Consider the following 21,023-nt stretch of genomic DNA (forward strand, 5'->3'; position numbering starts at 1 on the left):
AAAACCCGAAAATACCGGGAATTTATTCTGAAATCCCAGTTCTTTTCTTGGCTCGAAATACCGGGAAATCCCGGTTAGAAATTATTTTGTTAATGAGTTTATTTTTCAAAAGAAGGTTAAATTTGCTTTCAACGAAGGCGAGATGATTCTAACAAACCCAAACTCAAGCGAATATGTTATTTTATCTTCTAGTTCTGAGGGCCATATTCGGCCTTCATAATTAAGTTCACCTCATGATATTGCATTGTCATCAATTATATGTTATAGTTATAACAATGCAAACTTACAGTTCAATGGAATACTAAAAAAACCGGACAAGTGCGAGTCGCACTCGCCCACCGAGGGTTCCGTACTTTTTAGTATTTGTTGTTATAGCGGCAACACAACATCTGTGAAAATTTCAATTGTCTATCACGGTTCGTGAGATACAGCCTGGTGACAGACGGACGGACAGACGGACGGACGGACGGACAGCGGAGTCTTAGTAATAGGATCCCGTTTTACCCTTTGGGTAACGAAGCCTAAAACATGGTCCCTAAAAGCTTGTATAAAAGAAATTCTAGGTTTACCTACTAGTAAACGAACGGAATATTTTTATTATTTTGTTACATAATACTCTTCGAACGGGGGATGATTTATTTGCACGCTCAATTCGTTGAACACGTTACGATTCCCGCGATATTTCTCGCGTGGCACAAGGCTAAAATATTATCTGTACCTGAAAAGAATACAACAGTAAAGTGACCATTGGTCGGCCTTTTGTCTTTTGGGATAATGTCATATGGGAAATTCCGTCAACAAGCGCTTTTCTCTGAAACAGTACGCAATTGGTAATTTCCTTGACAAAGCAGCGATAGCTTTTAGTTTCAGCAATCGCTTTTCCCGTATGACGGAATTGGCCGCATTGATATACTTAAATACTAGGCAATAAGTCAAATTAGTTTGTTTTGTGTTTTGTTTTTCAAGTTGCCCTCCAATCTGAGATCGGTTTTCGGTGTTCATCCTTTGATGTCACCTTGTTAATTCGGTTTTCATCCTTTGTTGTCACCTTGTTAATTCGGTTTTCATCCTTTGTTGTCACCTTGTTAATTCGGTTTTCATCCTAATGCTAATTAATGTTTTTTTTTGTTGCAGGTCGGTGCAGAGCGCGGTTTAGGCGTCGGGAGCTGGTCGTGAAAGCAGAACCAACGGATACACAGCCATGAATGAACTTGACAGTTTACGTCAGGAGGCGGAGACCCTCAAAAATGCCATTAGGGTGAGTATCTTTTCAAATTGAAACTTTCGTAACTCATTGATAACGTGCGTGAACTGTAGGGAGCCTCCTGTTTATTAGCGCGAAGCATAAATGACAAGTTTAAGCTTCCAATGTAGCCCACAAGATGGCAGAATCTACAATGCATAAGAAAACGTTTTCTTATGCATTGTAGGTTCTGTCATCTTTTCTTGTTGGTTCACGTACGTACGTGCATTGTAGAGGGCAGCACTGGCGTGAAGTGACAATTGTACAGTTTGTGTTTGCGATTCAGGCCACAAGATGGTAGACCCTCCAACGCGCACGGCCCTTCTTATACTCAAATTATATTGTCATATCATCATCATCATCTCAGCCATAAGACGTCCACTGCTGAACATAGACCTCCCCCTTGGACCTCCATACGTACCGGTTGGAAGCGACCCGCTTCCAGCGTCTTCCGGCGACCTTAACGATGTCGTCTGTCCATCTTGTGGGTGCTGGACGTCCTATTACGCTGCGCTTGCTAGTCCGTGGTCTCCACGCGAGCACTTTTCGACCCCATCGGCCATCTTCTCTGCGCGCAATGTGGCCTGCCCATTGCCAATTCAGCTTGCTAATCCGGTGGGCTATGTCGGTGACTTCAGTTGTCACATCACCTATTCGAAAAAAGGGCTTTTTGTTTCCTGCTAGGGGGGATCAAAGTGTCACTTTTCTGTTCTAGGACACTATTTTAAATGAGTCTACGTTAAAAGACATAGATCATTTTCAATGAGGCAGCTAACCTTACTTTTATTTGACACAGTCCTGTGTCCATGCTAGAATTGTTGCTAATTTGTGAAAAAGATAAGTGATAATTTTAGAACCACGATTGAATCGTTCGGTACAGTCAGTAGCAGAAATTTCATAGCGGGTGAGGTGTTCAAAATGACCTGAACATAACCTAAGACCGATACTTACAAGACCATGTGCGCACCATTTTACGCTATTGTCCGCTTATCTACTTTTGCATCTTTCTCAGCACCGTATCGAACCATCTTATTTATTTATTTATTTAAAGATAATCGCAGAATACATGAAAGTTCAAATTCAAAAAAGTTCGCCAACTTAACCTTTTGGACGCCAATGACCGATATATCCGCACCGTAGGTCCAACGCCAAAGACCGATTAATCCGTCACAGACAACAGAGCAACACAGACCTACGTGCATATGCATAAAGTTCAATTTTAGTTTTGATACTTCGGTGACGTGGCATCCGAGTGACAGCTTTTGTGTTCGACACGGCGTCGAAAAGGTTAATGTATGAATGAATGAATGAAAATCTTTACTAAACCGAAAGATTGAGTTGGTGCAGGGTCAAACAGTTAGTATAAAAGATCTTGCAAGTGGCTAAATGATATACTTTTGCCAAATAAAATCAGTCCATCACATCCTTATTCATAAGGCTACGCCATGTAGCGAGTCACGTACACAATTCCACGTTAACCTTCGTACCTTCTCTAAGAAACGATAACCTTCTCAGATATCTCTGTAACCTAAATCTTTTCCCTGTGACATCACATGACATATTGCTTAGATTATTTATACAACATCCGACAAACAATCCTGTAGTAAATAAAAAGAAAATAAGTTATAATTATTTTTGCTTGCGAAACTGTTGCGTAACCCTGGCCAGTATTCACAAAGCTCACCTACTTATGCGCTACTATAAACCAGTATAAGTTACCCGCATATTAAGTATACACTCAGGGATCAATCTATATTGGTGTTGAAAACGATGAGCTGATGTCATTTATAGAATGCTTCGTGAATACCTACATTAGATAGAGCATCATAACAAAACATTTGGTGCGAGCAGAGGCGTATTTATTACTTCCTTCTGCGAAGAGTTCCTGATTTTCCTTGCACGTGTATATCCTCACGTCTAATCGTCGTAAAAGTATTTTTTTTATGCGAAGTGGGTGCCATAGGCATTGCGCACGTAGTTATTGACGCATATGTTTCCACATATTATTTTGAAATGGAAAAACTTAGGAAATCTTTGTACTAGCGAGTGAATCATTGCCAATTTACGTAAATACTAAGGTTAGGTTTATCTTTACAAATCTGCTAAAAGGTCAACTTTAACTAGTAGTTGGTAAAAAAAACGTTATTTCAATGAGAGTCACACAGTTCCGAGTAATGACTTCATTTTTCTAAACAACGGTATCATAATAAGCCGAGATATAAAATGTCGGCGGCCGATCGTAAGAGCAGGCATATCGTGAAATGTGAAAATTTTTGACTCGTTTCCTGAGTCGACGGAGCCCCGCGTACGCGGGGCTCCTATTTCTGGGCAACCTAACGAACCTATCCTATCCTACCTATATATTGGTTTAATGTGACTATCGTCAAAACATTCTACAGGAACACTACGCCCGATCTTACGGTCGGCCGCCGACATAAAGACCACATTACTTCATTACATTAGATTTTTGAAAACCCATTTTCCGTCCCCTCTCCCCCTTGGTGATATTTGGTGAGGTTTTTGGCTCCCACCCTCCCCTCAAACAACATCACGTGTATTTTTTTGAATTTTTTTCATTCGACGTAATTTTAAGATTAATAGTAGGTATTGTATATAGAAAATCTTATTTATTTTTCTATTTTCGTTAATTAGACTCGCTATTTTGAAGTGTAGTAGAGTGAAGATTTATGTTTAACGAAACCGAGAACAAGTATCTATACTCATGTAAATAGTAGTGCACAAGCCCTTATATAATATATGAGAGGTGCAAATGATAATTTTCCGTTTTATGTTGCAGGACGCGCGCAAGGCGGCGTGCGACACGTCGCTTGCGCAGGCGACCGCCAACCTCGAGCCCATCGGGCGCATCCAGATGCGCACGCGGCGCACGCTGCGCGGCCACCTCGCCAAGATTTACGCCATGCACTGGGGCAGCGACTCCAGGTATGATTGTTGACCTAGTGACACAGACACACATTGACCTCTGACACAGGGAAGGGGCAGTGGCCTTTTATTTATTTGTGACGTCCCACGGGTACAGGTACCTTATGGCGGTTGACGCCTACGCTATTATGGAATGGTGCAAGTGGGCCTAAGGCCACCATTCCACTAACCTGAAGTTAATCGGTTAAACCGCTAATCCAGTGTCAAATTGTACTGGTAACCATGGTAACTCCATGATTTAACCGGTTAACCCCGGGTTAGTGAATGGTGCAAGGGGCACTTAGTGGTATTTTTACCGTCAGGTCTTTTAGAGCTTCATCATCCCAACGGTATCTATATCTACCTATGCCTTGCACTGGGGTAACGCTAGGCATACATACTCTACAACTTCGTACAAAGCGGCAGAAGTTGCTAAACGGGCCAGGTGTTCAAAATGATCTTGACGCAACATTATTGTTAAGAGAATAAAAGCGTGTCAAGGTAATTTTGAACACCCCGCCCGCTTAGCAACTTCTGCTGCTGACTACGAAGATCGAAGTGAACTTTTCGATCAACATACTAAATATGTAATTTCCTTTACTATGACAATGAAAACATTTTATGGAAAATAACGTTTCGACGAATATATCATTAGTAAATGCTAATGCTTTTTTCCTTAAGCGATAAACTTATCAAAACAAGCCTTACCTAAAGTAATAAGTGAATATATTAGGAAGATATTAAGAAATATTAAAATTACTAAGGTAGTTACTCATTTCGTGCAAAAATGCCTAAAGATGTATTTGAAACATTTACAGACCAGGGGACGACCTACCGCGAACATTGAAATGAAATATATTAATGAAATTAATCGAATTTCCATTTAGAACTCTTTCTTTTTAGGGTTCCGTACCCAAAGGGTAAAGCGGGACCCTATTACTAAGACTTCGCTGTCCGTCCGTCCGTCCGTCTGTCTGTCACCAGGCTGTATCTCACCAACCGTGATAGCTAGACAGTTGAAATTTTCACAGATGATGTATTTCTGTTGCCGCTATAACAACAAATACTAAAAACAGAATAAAATAAAGATTTAAGTGGGGCTCCCATACAGCAAACGTGATTTTTGACCAAAGTTAAGCAACGTCGGGCGTGGTCAGTACTTGGATGGGTGACCGTTTTATTTTTTTCCTTTTTTTCCCGTTTTTTTTTTGCTTTATGGTACGGAACCCTTCGTGCGCGAGTCCGACTCGCACTTGCCTGGTTTTTTTTATTATTTTTCAAAAATATGGAATTATTTATTCATTCATATCTTTTTTTTCTTTTATTTATTGTATTTATTCTCTCGAATATGCAATAGACAGGTGAATATAACGAACGAAGCGATTCGCAGTTATACCCCAGTTGTCCCTATCCCTTTCTCTCAGTTACAATAAAACAAAGAGAAAGTACAGTAAATGCACTTAGACATGCGAACATCAAGGCAACACAGCATGAAATTCGTGAGTGCCCGACATTTAATGTATGATTTTATCAAACCATGTAGATATTCTGATTACGCGTGTATGAGCGAGTTGAGTGCTTGAGCACCAGTTTAAAGTGACATCTAGTCGTAAAAACATGCTATATATGATTTTTATAAGCTTTTTACAAGCTAGAAGTTGCAATATAGAGGCCTAAAGGGGCCCACTGATTACCAGTTCGCCGGACGATAGCAGCCTGTCAGTTGTTCGGAACTGTCACCTTTTGAGTTTAACTGACAGGCTTATATCGTCCTGCGAACTGCTAATCAGTGGGCCACATAAGACAAAAACGTGTCCCGACGTGTGACGAGTTATGAATCATAATACTGACAATCTTCTGTATATTTACACATCTTACACAATCAATGATTCCAATGTATCTACGATTTAAATTTAAATATATTCGGCAAGCGATCAGAATGAAAACTCCAGTACCTAAACTAAACGTATGGGGTAACTTGCAATTACTTAATGTAATAAGGGTGACCGTTGGGCATAATGGGTAATGGGGCACTTTGCTTCTTTTACAGTTATTGGCTTACCTACTCCATTTTTAAAATTATTAAAAAAAAGGTAAAAGAAGTTATAGTATTTTATGCAACCGTTGTTTAAGAGAGGTCAAAAAAGGCGAGTGGCGTGAGTAACAATTTGAGGCGCCGAAAATTGTTAATAAAGACGCCACGAGTAGTTTTTGACTCAGTTAAACTCAGACTCAGTACGTTGCATACAATACTTTTTCTACGACCAAGCACTTACTTTGAAATAAAATTGTTAAGTTAACAAATATTTTTAAATCAAGAAGTAGCAAAAATGGAGGATACGGGCGGGAAAAGAATGAATGAATGAATTAAATTTAAAAAAATGTCTATGGTTCACTTATTTGTCAAAGATGACATTTAAAATAAGGTTGGCAACACTGTATTTCATTCAATATTTTTTAAGTGGTCATTACACGAAGATCCCTTAACCACTAACCCACTTAGGGTCACTTGCACCATCCCACTAACCCGAGGCTAAGCGGTTAAACTTTTAACTCAAGTGTCAAATTGTACTGGTAACCATGATAACTCCAGGTTTAATTGGTTAACCCGGGTTAGTGGGCGGATAAAAGTTTTCGGGCCTGATTTAGTTAAATTATGTTTTATCCCTTTCTTACAAATACATAAGTCAAAATGACAGATAAAGAGACAAACAATTATTAGCTAATTGGGGTTTCACTAGACTTATATCGACCAGGATATGAACCGTGATTACCTTTTGTATTGTTAAAAGGTTATCACGGTTGATATCCCGGTCGATATAAGTCTAGTGAAACTAACCGTGAATCATTCAAAAGGGATCATCCATTAATTACGTCACACGAATTTCTAGGTTTTTTTACCCCTCCCTCCCTCCTTGTCACACTTGGTCACATTTTGCAAATCCCTCCCCACCTGGTGTGACGTCGCATTTTAGGCAATTTTGTTTTCAACGAAATCCACAATACTATTTCGGCATTTTTTAATAAAAAAAAATTTTAGGTAAAAGAAATATTAGTAATTTTATAACACAAAACCAATTAGGAACGAAAATTACCTACTACCAAAACCTCATTATTTAAATGTACAGCGAATAAAAAAATATAAATTAATTTTCGGTTACTGGTGAATAGTGATGAAGTTAAAATGACGTTACAATGTCTATGACTCCCCCCTCCCCCATGTCACAACATGTCACATTTTCTTGACCCCCTCCCACCCCCTAAACGTGTGACGTGATTAATGGACTCCAAACTATAATTGAGGTTTGTAGCCCGTTTATGAATAAGGAGGTAAATTTGTAACTCTTCATAATTTGATTAATAACACGAAATTTGTCCACAGGAACCTGGTGTCCGCTTCGCAAGACGGCAAGCTGATAGTATGGGACAGCCACACCACCAACAAGGTGCACGCGATCCCGCTGCGCTCGTCCTGGGTGATGACCTGCGCGTACGCACCCTCCGGCTCGTACGTAGCCTGCGGCGGGCTCGACAACATCTGCTCCATCTACAGGTGAGGACCTTGTTTACACAGCCATAAGGTGTATATTGGCTCGACGACATATGCTCGATCTACAGTTGAGGACCATGTTTACATGGCTCAGTAAACAGAAATCGACAGACCTCGAGGAATCGGGGAAAATACACATAAACAAAAACCCAAAGGAATTAAGGACTGCCTCCTTTTTTAATTCGGTTTAAAAATAATTAATTCGACCGACAATACCAATGAATTCACATTCTTATTAAAGTTTGAAATCGTATTCTCATTACTGACGTATATGGTTTTAGAACAGGAAAGACGTAACATTCCTGTTAGAACCACCGATCCGTTGAGTCACTGAAGCGTGACTTAATTGTTGATTGTTTTCACTAGACTCGTCGTTCGTATAGGTCTTTTGTTTGAACTAAATGTATGTCTGCGTCCACCTGCTTTTCTCTGTCATAAGTTAAAAAAATATTAACTTACACAGATAAACTAACAAAAATATATCCTTTATAGATTTTAATTTTGAAAAATTACTATTACTGCGCCATTAATTTTAGGTCACTGGATTGACAAAAGGGAACTTTTGATAACCATCATTGTAACGGTTAAATGTACTGAGACGTACAGTGCCATCTACATTAGTTTTTTAATTCAGAACACGTATTGATCTTAAATATTACACATCTTGTACAATCAATGGATCGTTGTATACAATATGAATTGTTGTGATTTTGATATATTGAGAATTTTTGATGGGTTATTCGCAGACGGTCTAGAACGCAAAATGCCTACATCATTTTCGTCGTTTTATCTTTACGTTAGCGATGTCGACGGAGCCCCACTGTCGCGGGGCTCCTATTCTGTGCTGTTTGGCCTTAGGCCATTTGAAGGTAACTAACGAACCTAACCTACCCTAGTGACATAAAAAAGTGTTAATTTTGCGTTCTAGACCGTTCTCGATGTAGACTAAAAGGGATATAGGCAAAATATTACACTAGTAATTTTGCGTTCTAGAACGTCTGCGTTTATACCTTTTTGATATATTAAAAAGAAATGGAATCATTTAGAAAATAATTTGCCGACTCCACTGTATCTCTGAAACGTTGCTTCATTTTGGTGCCATGACCAGGGTTTTTCACATAGTAATAATTATTTATTGTTTCAGCCTGAAGACCCGCGAAGGCAACGTGCGCGTGTCTCGCGAGCTGCCCGGCCACTCCGGCTACCTGTCCTGCTGCCGGTTCCTCGACGACAACCAGATCCTCACCAGCTCGGGCGATATGACCTGGTAACATAAACTACTACTACTGCTACTACTCCGTTGGCTCAGCGACCCAAAATGAGACTTTGCCTCCGACACAAGACAGCGCCACTTTTCTCCGTCCTGTGCGACCTCTCGCCAATTGTTGACTCGAAGTTCGCGCAACATAAAAACTTACCTTAATCAGAATTATAAAGAATGATCTGATAGTTGTTTATGAGACTATGCGTCATCGTATCGATGCACAGACAAAACATCCTCCCAGACTGATAGTCGCGCTACCCCCTCTGCCACGCATACGGTAAATTTACTCAATGTTCGAGTCGAAAGTGTCTTTGTGTGACGTCCGTGTCTTTGAACGGACCAATCACGGCACGGGACTTCGCTCACCTCGTCCCGCGCACCCCCGTATTTTAGCATCATCGGTTTCATGAAATAATTGCTCTAAACTCGGTCTAGTGGATTCCTAGTCTATGTATGGATGTCATAATTTTCATGACTTATTACTTTTATACCTTAACTCTTGATTTCAAATTAAACTGCAATTTTTATTGTATAACGGGCCTAAGGAGAATAGTATTAATCCATAAGTAATTTTGCTTTCGCAAACCATTCCTTTGTTGCTACACGAGCTTATTTTTCACAGCGCCCTGTGGGACATCGAGACCGGCCAGCAGTGCGGACAGTTCACTGGTCACACCGGCGACGTGATGTCGCTGTCGCTCGCGCCCGACCAGCGCACGTTCGTGTCCGGCGCCTGCGACGCCTCCGCCAAGCTGTGGGACATCCGCGACTGCCAGTGCAAGCAGACCTTCCCGGGGCACGAGAGCGACATCAACGCCGTCACGGTCAGTATACTGCATTAAGAGTATGTCCTCCTCAGCGCCCTGTGGGACATCGAGACCGGGCAGCAGTGCGGACAGTTCACCGGGCACACTGGCGACGTGATGTCACTGTCGCTCGCGCCCGACCAGCGTACGTTCGTGTCCGGCGCCTGCGACGCCTCCGCCAAGCTGTGGGACATCCGCGACTGCCAGTGCAAGCAGACCTTCCCGGGGCACGAGAGCGACATCAACGCCGTCACGGTCAGTATACTGCATTAAGGGTCGGTTGCACCAAACTGTTCGTATTGTTAAAGAGTACGCTAAATTTTTATGTATGGAAAGTTTCATAGTAAAGCGCCGGGGTGCGCCGGCTGACGTTGATCAGTCTGTCAAATGTGGTTAGTGCAACTGGCCCTAAGAGCTTATCAACGTGCACACTACCGCCACTGCTAAATAATCGTGATTATTTGAATTTAACGAAAGATATTTAAAAAGGAGGTCGCTACGTATTTTGTATTTAAGTACCTTTTGAATACATCAAACTAGTTTTTATGTTGCTGGATTCGTCGATCTATGAACTCAAAACAAAAACGGCCGTTTTAACTTTGGACGCATAGATTGATGAATCCAGCAACATAAAAACTAGTTTGATGTATACAAAATACAGTACGTAGCGGCCTCCTTTTTAAATATCTTTTGTTAAATTTAAATAATCATGATTATTTAGCAGAGGCGCTAGAATGCACGTTAATGGGCTCTTAAACTTGGTTGTGTACAGTAAGAGAAAGGGCCCTGTGGTACTACGAACTTTAAGGTTTATGAGGAAAAGGAAGGGTCCAAGAATTGAACCTTGTGGTACTACGAGCTTTACAATAGCTGTTGGACATCCGCGACTGCCAGCCCGACCTTCCCGGGGCACGAGAGCGACCAAAGCGGTTACGGTCAATATTCTACATAAGGAAGTGAAAGGGCCCGAGAATTGATCCCTGTGGTACTCCGAACATTACAATCATATTCGCTTGACCCTGTTACGTTAACAATAAATTCCTATGTTCATTGGTAAAAAAAAGGCATCGAAAATACAGCTACGTCAGCTTCAGCCTATAGATCGTAGTGCAGTAACTGTAGGGCATCATGCTCAACGCAATGAAATGCTTTAGAAAGATCACAGACATTTCATGTATCTCCATCTCTGTTACAGTTCTTCCCGTCCGGGTTCGCGTTCGCGACAGGCTCCGACGACGCGACGTGCCGTATGTTCGACATCCGCGCCGACCAGGAGCTGGCCATGTACTCCCACGACAACATCATCTGCGGCATCACGTCCGTGGCCTTCTCCAAGTCGGGCCGCCTGCTGCTCGCCGGCTATGACGACTTCAACTGCAACGTTTGGGACTCCATGAAGAGCGAGCGTGCCGGTGAGTACAATCAGAGAAAGTACTTTGTTTTTTAAACCTTAGAGACGGTACATGTGTAAGGAAGACAGAAGACCCGAGGATTGAACCCTGTGGTACTCCAAGCTTTTTTAAGGCGATTGTACACAGGAAGAGGAAAGGCCCGAAAGCTGAACCCTGTGGTACTCCGAGCTTGTGTGATACAGCTAGCTTCTAGTATGATTTCATCTTACTTTTGTGCCTATGCACATGAAAGCCGTCAAGCTAGACGTAGCAAGTTTAAGTGTCGCGGTTATAAATAGCCATCGGTGACATGAATTGAATTGGGGGAAATACTGAAGAAAGACCTTGACCTGTCAAGAGCACCCTAAACAGGCGAACGTGTATGAGGAATGTTATGAAAGTGAAGGAAGCGAAAGAAGTATGTCAGGATCGTAGCAAGTGGAAATCCGTGGCCTCTGCCTCCGGAAAATAGGCGTGATTATATACAGTGTGGAAAGATAAGTCGGGCCCTGGAGGGAAACTACCTTAAATTCTTAAGCTGGCTCATTTTACTTAAAAGAGACATTACACAGACAAAAGAAACAAAACTGCATTCAAACATTTTCTAAAACCCGCTTGCCTCGCCCGGGATTCGAATAAAAATAAAGGAAAAGTAAAATGAGCCAGCTTAAGGATTTAAGGTAGTTTAGTTTCCCTCGAGAGCCCAACTTATCTTTCCACACTGCATATGTATGCACATAGTATTTAGGATTGTGTTGAATCCTATATTAATCTAAACATTTGTTGCAGGCATCCTGGCCGGGCACGATAACCGCGTGTCCTGCCTCGGCGTGACCGAGAACGGGATGGCGGTCGCCACGGGCTCCTGGGACTCGTTCCTGCGCATCTGGAACTAAACTGCGCACCAGCACGCCACCATTTCTAATTTTATATAGAGAGCGCCCTAGCCATACTGACGATCGACCTTAGCCGACAACGGTCTATATCAGCGTATTTGTCCTTATTTCTTTGGACATATCGGAGGCTAAAATATATACCCCCTTATTCATAAACGTTTACTAAAGTTGACAAGCCGATAATAATCGTTTGTCAACGAATCGTTTGTTTTCCTTATTATTGGCTTGTGAACTTTAGTAAACGTTTATGAATAACGGGGATAGTAGATAGTGTCAAGAGATTTGCAACTTAGGGTATTTTTGGCTGGAGTTGCAGGTGTCCAAAAAGGTGACCGCTTACCATCAGGCGGGCCGTATGCTTATTTGCCACCTAATTAGTGCCCTTTGAATTGAGTTACAGATGTAGTGATCAATCTTTTGACATCGTATTGTCTCGGAAACGTTGGTAGTTGTCATGCTACTTCAGTCAACCTCAGTACTTTTTGTACTGGGACTGACTGAAATAGCATAACGCACGTTCGTGCGTTTCCGTGAAAACACGGTGGTAAAGGATTATTCACTACATCTGTACGAGGTTTGCTATTTTGGCAGACGATTTACCACTTTAGGCAACGAGACGTGAGTTGCAAAACTCAACTCTATTCGGAGAAGACAGGTTTGCGACTTTTAGCCGACTATATCGATGATTGCTTGTAATATGTTTAAGAAAAAAGGTACGTGCTAGTTTGACAGTCGAAAAAGACAGGATGGTGCTGTATATTCGACATGAAATAGTGACAGTCAAACCTATTCGAAACACACCTTTATTACCACATACCCTGTCAAATTAGCGGCACGGCTGTGTCTTGGACTTTAATTATGAAATCATTGGATTTATCTACTTTATGACGAAATGTCTCGACTTTTTGATGTTTTGGTTGCCCGTCAGAGGTTCTTGGCTACTGCAAAACCACCAGCAATATATGCAGGCACACAAAAATATGTCCAAAGAAATTAGGTTGAAATGTCCGTGATATTGACCCATACGGAACACGCCAATCGAAACTTAATTGCTTGGAAATCACGTGACTTCTTGACATCCCGATGCATTTTTATATTTCGATTGGCGTTTATATGTGATCGATCGTCATGGCTATGGTCCCAGATGTACATTTCTTTTTTGTTTTTCTTGCTTAAAATGCATGCAGTTGAGAAAAATGTCTGAAAAAAATTGACAGATATTTATATAAGAACTAAATTTGTCTGTCAATGCCAAAATCAAGCGCAAAATAAATACCTGACTTTTATCCTTTGAACGCCACTCCTATCGTGTACAGATGTAGTGAATAATCTTTCACCATCATTTCTTCACGGAAGCGCACGAACGTGCTATGCTATTTCAGACAGTCTCAGTACAAAAATTACTGAGGTTGACTGAAGTAGCATGACAAATACGAACGTCTCCGAGTAAATACGATGGCAAATAATTGTTCACTACATCTATACGGCGCGTTATAGTGGACTTTGTCGCGATGCATGAAGGTCGATTTTGGGTTGTAGCGCGTCAGGAGATGTGTTACTTCCTGTTTAGAAACATTTGAAAGTTCGAGCAAATTTTCTGTAAGAAAAACAAAAAAATGTACATTTCATGGAAAACTTTAATAGAGATGCGCAAAGGTTAAAAAACCATCGCACTTGATAAGCGCACCGTGTTTTCTTTGCTTTATTTATTTTAAAAAGTAGACGATAATTTCTAACAAGGAAAGCATTTAAACTACGATAGAAAGTGTAGTTTACGGAGTGGCTGTGTGTGTGTCTCTATGGTTCACTGTTCACGATATACATTTATATATATGTAATGTAATTATATGATTATATAGCGTAGCATTGCGAAGCCTTGGGACGGCACCGCTGCTAAGAATATGTTTCTGTATAACGGTAAGTATTCGTTTGAAATTATAATTATTGGATGTTTTCTTTTAAAATGTACCTTATCCGAATCATTTCACGAAAAAGTTGGGTTCTTTTCGCTATGTCAAAATATATACATACGATTCTTAGTAAAAAATTCAGTATTCTAAACTTTGAAAAAGGGTAATATTTTGGAAGAAAACTCCTTTTTTAAGAGCTATCAGGGTTTGATATGTGACACATAGTGAGACCATCAAACAGACATTTTCATGTATTCGTAACTTTTGACTATGAGTGGGAATATTACGCATAATTCTGATTAGAGGGCGCCTCTACCACATACAAAGGCCTAGCGCGAAACACGATTTTGCGTTATCTGCCTCTGTCACTCTTGCATAGTCGAGCGATAAAGAGGCCAGATAACGATCGATTTTCGCGTTTCGCGGTAGGCCTCTGTAAACAAACCGCCTTGATGCAACAATGTCATAGTGAACTTCTCAAAAATGTATAAGGCATTCGGCCCGATTCGAACTTTAAGGCCCACTTGCACCATCTCACTAATCCGGGGTTAAGCGGTTAAACTGTTAACCCAGTGCCAAATAGTACTGGTAACCATAGTACCTCCATTTTTAACCTGTTAACCTCGAGTTAGTGGAATGGTGCAAGTGGGCCTAAGATACGTAAATTAACCCTTCGTATGTCTAAGCACTGATCAGTGCGAACGAATTTAAACCTATTGTATTAAACAAAGGATTTTAATTCGAGCGCACTGATCAGTGCTTAGACAGACGATAGGTTAATAGATCTAGAAACGATATGGATTAGATGTGTCAAATGTGATGTTTCTTCAAACAAAAATTTTTGACACTGACATATCTAATCCATATCGTTTCTAGATCTACTTGACTTGATATCTTAAAGTTCGAATCAGGCAGTTAGTTTGTATAAGTTACTCTGATGGTTTATGTGATGTGATAGTGCTGCACTCTGGCGGCTGAACATTGCAGTAACACTCCCTATTCAATAATAAGCCCACAATAGAATGTTGAAGCTCAATATCCTGTCTTGTCCCCGGTCTCACATACCATCGGCCACACTGTTAACTGACCCTAAACCTTATTACATAAGGCATAAGGTCCAACTATGAACAGTTAAGTGTGTAGCTGTTTGCACTAGTTGTCTCGCCCTGATTCGTCTGTAGCTTTATAACGTGTCATAAAGCTTGAAGCTGGGAAATTTATGTGAAAATTGTCGTTGTATTAACATTTGTATTTAAAATTTTATTATTTTATGTTCGGTTGGCTCTTATTATTTGTCTCTGATATAAAGAGGCAAATATCTGGTGAAATAATTTATCTACACACAGTATAGGCTGTCAATGATGCGTTCAGTATAGTTCGTAGGTTTCTAATAGAGCCCAACGGCAAATCCTATTGTCTATTGTTAAGTAAAACCGCACGTGCTACTTACCTGCAAAAAATGGTCTTAATTATTCTATTTGGCACCTGAGCGCGGGCTAGTCCAACGCTTAAAAAAACAGTGTAGGTGCGCGCTTCGATAACGCGCCTTTGTTACGCATCTCGATGACACATTTTAGACTGGTTCTGAAGCGTTCGACTCGCCGGCACTCGGTAAACGAAGTACTGTACTTTTTATGCAGGTGGTTGTGGCACGAGCGGTTTTACTTAACAATAGACAATAGGATTAGCCGTCGGGCTCTATTAGAAACCTACGAACTATAACCGCATGTTACGGCAGCCAGGCACACTGTTTGTAATAGATAGTTTTCGAATAAAACGTCATCTACTACGAATACTGAGATGATATCAAGTTCCTTTGTTTCTCAGAAATGTTCAAAAAGTGAACGCCATTATTAAATCGATATCGATGTGATAAAGTTTGCACAGATAATTTTTTTTTCTAACTAAACAGTTTTTCTGTGTGCAGGTTGTAATTTGCGGTTTTCGAACGCATCATAGAGGGTTATACGTGTGGAGGAGGCCATGTGTGTGTAGATAAAAAAAAAACTAAAAGGGATGATAGTTTATATGTTTGTGTGTTAGAATGAATATCTGTCAGTCGTTTCGCATTTCTTCAATCTATAGACGAGTTAAAACTAATATTAATTTGATTAATATCTATTCTTTACAGATTAATCGCACAACATCAATCGTACAAGTTCTAAAAAACTATTTAAAGAACCAAATATTATGATTAATGAGCGGTCGAGTTGATTGTCTTCCGTCTCTTTCGTGAGACATTGCTGTCTCGCTCGGACGATTATCAACTAACCACGTATATCTATGTGTAATTTATTGAATGAGGATTATTTCACTGTGGATGCTAAGTTATAATTTTAATATGTAGTTGTATGGATAAGTCACCCGTTTTAATGTATAAATAATGGAGATTCCTTTTATAGATCTCTCATGGATCAAAAATTAATTGATAATTTCATTTTTCATCGATTTTGAAATGACACAGCGTCCATTTAGATGTTTCAGTACTTTTTTCTACTGAATTTTGAAGGTAGATCCATGGATGCCGTGTCGTTTCAAAATAATAAGATATTATTTTATATTTCCAGAAACTTGTGAAACATTGTAATTTACACATTGACATGCAATATATTAATTTATCAATGTCACTCACTATTATTTTTTATATCTCACTAAACGGTAAAATGGCGATTATAGAATGGCATATAATATATAGTGTTGTCTAAAGTATCCATTAAAAATCCTATTGAGTATCAAAATATTAAATATTTACTGACTTCATGATGGTCTAAAAGGAACTTTAATGCATTCGTGTAAAGTTTATAATCCTTCAACAATTTTTATCGGCCAATGTGTCATAATTTATAAGGAAAAAGTAAATCTTTTTTTACGCGAAAACGGTTTGAAATTTCGATGCCATAATAATCAAAACAGGTTATAAATTATATATAATAAATACTTAATCATACTGAATACCTAATCGTAAATTATCTCATGTAAACTATTCTAACAATACACCTCCTTGTCAATAGATCTAATTTTGATACGAGACGCACTAAACGCACTGCAACAAATAGTACTTATTTTGGGACGCACAGACTGAGGCATGCCTTGAAGGACGAGATTTTACGAGTCGTGACAAAACGGCGAGAAAAGCAAGCCACTTGGCGTGGCTTATTTTAATGTGTCATTTAGTCCCATAACCATCTTTTTCTATATCCGGTTACACTGTAAGGTCCTACATCTCGGGTTCGCCCATTCGTTCATTTTTCTAGGCTAAGCTAGCTATAGGAATTAAATGTAAGTTCCCAAGCATTTTGTAACTTGAAACATTCTGTTCCTTCAAAATTTTCAATATTTCAGTTAGCAGTTACTTTGCAGTATTCGTTGCTTAGCACAAAGTTATCGTAGGCTTTTCGTTTTATGGATGGTTGTCGCTCTTCTGTTATTTATATCCTCTTGAGTTCCGCCATACAAAACTAAGGGTATTTTAACCTCGCCGCCTTTGACTTGATATAAAGTCAATACATTTCGTGCCCCACACGCCACGCCTCGATATGTTATCTGGGCGTTAATGTCACTTTATTACTTCATTGACATGACGGCGAAAAGGTTAAGGGTAATTTCTCTTAACCTAATAAAATATAACAGCTTTTATAATGTTGTCGATTTGATTAACGTTAAAATTGAAAAAGAATCCATTCAATGGCCATTTTATCTTAATTACTTAGTTCATATCAGTAAAATCGGAAATTAACATTCTTAGTGTCTGTCTAAGCTAACATTGCACGACTTTGGCCAAAGTGAGGGAATGACATTATAAACGTCATTATGTTCATAGAAATTTGATAATAATGATGACATTCTCACACTTTGTCATGGCTTGTCATTTGAGTGAGCTTGGTCTAATTCTAATAACCTTTTCTCACCACGTTGCATACTGAACTTTTAACTAACAGTGCTTTGAACACGGACTCAAGAGGATAAGCCTTTTGTCTAGATAGGTAATAATATAAACTTAGATGTTTGTAAGGCGTCCGCTTCAGGGAATACACGTACGATAAAGGGAATGGATATATCAATACAATACATTCATTACACTTCCTTTAAGCAAGTTAAAAATGTGATGAAAAATATTTACACTGTCACTGGCAAAGTAAGGTAATTATTTAACGTATTCGCCGCCATTGACTTGATATAAAGTCAGTACATTTCGTGCCCCACACGCCACGACTTGTATGACAATAAGGGTTGTTAACGTGCAATTTTTGGCTTGGCGTTGATGACACTACTACTAGGGAATGCAAATCGGTTATTTTTTGTATGGAAATAACCACGGTTTCGGTTAAAAACCGAATATTTCCATACAAAAAATAACCGATTTGCATTCCCTAACTACTACTATATTGACGTGGCCGCGAAAAGGATACATAACTTCTTTTTTTGGGTTAGTCATCTTTCTAAGCCTTACTTTAGAACGGCTACATGAAAACTAAATATAAGAAGACGTATTCAGAATTTTAAATACGATTTTTATCTCGCGCTCAAACATTATTTAGTGGCAACCGGGGTGATTGAGATGAATATCAAATAAAGACGCCCAAAAAATATACTAAATAATTTTCAATCACATTTTTTTGTTACATCTACGAGCTCAAACACATACATTAAGTTGTCTACAGCATATTGATATATCCACAGAGGCCTATGACCTATAACAGACTAGAGATGACTGCTAGGTTAGCATATCAAGCAATTTGCTCGATTTTATACAGCACAATCATTTATATTCGGGTCTTTTCCTGTATTTGCTTTGAGCAAATTGATCTTTTAATGCATTCATCTTGATGTCTGATGTATTTGTCCAATGTCAAAACGTAGAGAGGGTCATTCGATCAGCGTTGAATACACACAACCGACCAACTTATTAAGGATCTTAAGCGTATTGAATGAGGGTTTCCGCGATCGAGTTTTTCACTAGATGACAGCACCGTGGCGAGAGGTCTAGCTGTCATAATCCACCAATCATGTTTAACCATGTTTTTTTTTATTGGTGGATTTTGACAGCAGCTGTCAAAAAGACCTCGTCACGGTGCTGCCATCTAGTGAAAATCTCGATCGCGGAAACCCTCATTGAGGTAAATCGCTGTCTTACACAAGTTGGCCGGCCCGGGAGTTAGCTGGTACGCTAGATTATGCCTAGGATAAGACTTTTTTTTAAATAAAAGTTATTTTCTACAATATCCGCTTTACCGATCGGTGTACAACAATTTAAGTAACATAGAATAAATGTACGTATATTTACTGTTTAATGGATAGTTTGATGGCTCCCGTTTCTTTTGTATTCAGACCAATTTTTCTCACTTTTACATCGTATTATTGGAATGGACTGCCATATTTAATCTTACTGTAATAATATATAGTATCTGACATGCAGTACTGGGATTGGGCTATCAAATAAACTATGAAGGCCTCTACTGGCCGTTAGAGACCGTAACTGGTTACCTGATTTATTAGTAAATGTTTCAGAACTTTCGAGAGAAATTATTATGAAATGAGCCTTTGACGGCAACATTTAAAAAAAGTTACGGGTCAAAATTAAGCGCATAATTTATATGTTACTATGTGCGAATATAATTCGATAATTAATCGGAAGATAATCAGTAACGATAGTACCCTGACCTGTTTACTGACACTTTATAAAAATGGATTTTGTATAAGTTAATTTTTATTTGCTAGTCCACATCTTCGATATGTTAATATAATTATTCTTAGTGGTGTAATACTAATTATAATGTATTGTGTAAAATATTTTTTTTAGTTATTATATCAATAAATTAAAATTTGTTTATTTCATGTTTGTTTTATTAGATCTCCTAAGTATTCTCCTGTTTCCTACCCTGTCTAAAAACCCTGTTTTTATTAGTATTCGCATAGATTACATAACTTACATTACATATTTATATAGCGAGATTATAATACTGATATTTTTTACAAATTTTAACATTTACATTTAAAATAAGTGCTGCATTTAGTGAGCAATGAGGAGACGGAAGCGAACGCACGTGTATGACAACTTCGATCTAAAAAAAGTATATCTGCGCGAATGTTTCCCAGGCGTTTGTCGGAACAGTACGAAAGTGTCGGTTCGGGCGGCAAAATGGTGAGTTTCGGTGTTAATTAGTAATTAGGTACTTACCTATAAAATTCCGTCCGTCTGTCACCAGGCTGTATCTCACGAACCGTGATAGCTACACAGTTGAAATTTTCACAGATGATGTATTTCTGTTGCCGCTATAACAACAAATACTAAAAACAGAATAAAATAAAGATTTAAATGGGGCTCCCATACAACAAACGTGATTTTTGACCAAAGTTAAGCAACGTCGGGAGTGGTCAGTACTTGGATGGGTGACCGTTTTTTTTTTTGCTTTTTTTGTTTTTTTTTTGCATTATTGTACGGAACCCTTCGTGCGCGAGTCCGACTCGCACTTGCCCGGTTTTTTAACAAACTTAATCATATATATTTGGCCAAGCAGATCTTGTCAGTAGAAAAAGGCGGCTAATTTGAAAAATGTAGGCGCAAAGGGATAGCGTCTCATAGAAAATTTGAATTTCGCGCCTTTTTCTACTGATAAGATTTGCTTGACCATCTATATTTTTTGCCTTTTATTGTTGTTACAGTTTAACAAATAGGTATAGCTCTAATACCTCCGCCGCACCGCCGCACTCCTAGGTACCTACAATTATTTCACTAAACTTTATCCAGTAATATAACTATATCACTGAACTAAAGACGTATTATAGTTATATTCCTAGTAAGATAGTAATGAATCGCTTTCGTATAACTATGTTACAACATATAATTATATCCCTAGGGTTATAACTTTTTTTTTTTACTGTTATCTATAACTACTACTACTATATGTACTGTTGTAACTATATAACGGCTTTATCTATCTATCTTCACAATTAATACATTACAATAAGCGTTACTTGAGCCTTTAGTTTAGGTTACTTTTGACTCAAGACTTCTAAAACATCGAAATTTCTAGCGTTACA

The 21,023-nt window shown here is 39.2% G+C and overlaps 1 protein-coding gene across 3 annotated transcripts in view; it reads left to right on the top strand.

The window, feature by feature from the left end:
- The window catches only part of LOC134675438 (guanine nucleotide-binding protein G(I)/G(S)/G(T) subunit beta-1), a 34,175-nt gene extending 14,360 nt beyond the window's left edge, over positions 1–19,815 (top strand). The window contains exons 2-9 of one of the 3 annotated variants that reach the window (XR_010099740.1): positions 1,135–1,258; positions 4,041–4,186; positions 7,548–7,718; positions 8,860–8,982; positions 9,839–10,040; positions 10,981–11,197; positions 11,966–18,916; positions 19,100–19,815. Coding sequence is in view for 1 of the 3 variants with exons in the window: in XM_063533705.1 (XP_063389775.1) it covers positions 1,202–1,258; positions 4,041–4,186; positions 7,548–7,718; positions 8,860–8,982; positions 9,839–10,040; positions 10,981–11,197; positions 11,966–12,072 (1,023 nt within the window). In the remaining 2 variants the exon portion in view is untranslated. Of the gene's footprint in view, positions 1–1,134; positions 1,259–4,040; positions 4,187–7,547; positions 7,719–8,859; positions 8,983–9,838; positions 10,041–10,980; positions 11,198–11,965 lie in introns of all 3 variants that reach the window. The other 2 variants (XR_010099739.1, XM_063533705.1) reach the window with 2 other exon arrangements.
- The last annotated feature ends 1,208 nt before the right edge of the window (positions 19,816–21,023 follow it).

The sequence above is a fragment of the Cydia fagiglandana genome, chromosome 22 (assembly GCF_963556715.1).
Source record: "Cydia fagiglandana chromosome 22, ilCydFagi1.1, whole genome shotgun sequence".
Lineage (NCBI taxonomy): Eukaryota > Metazoa > Arthropoda > Insecta > Lepidoptera > Tortricidae > Cydia > Cydia fagiglandana.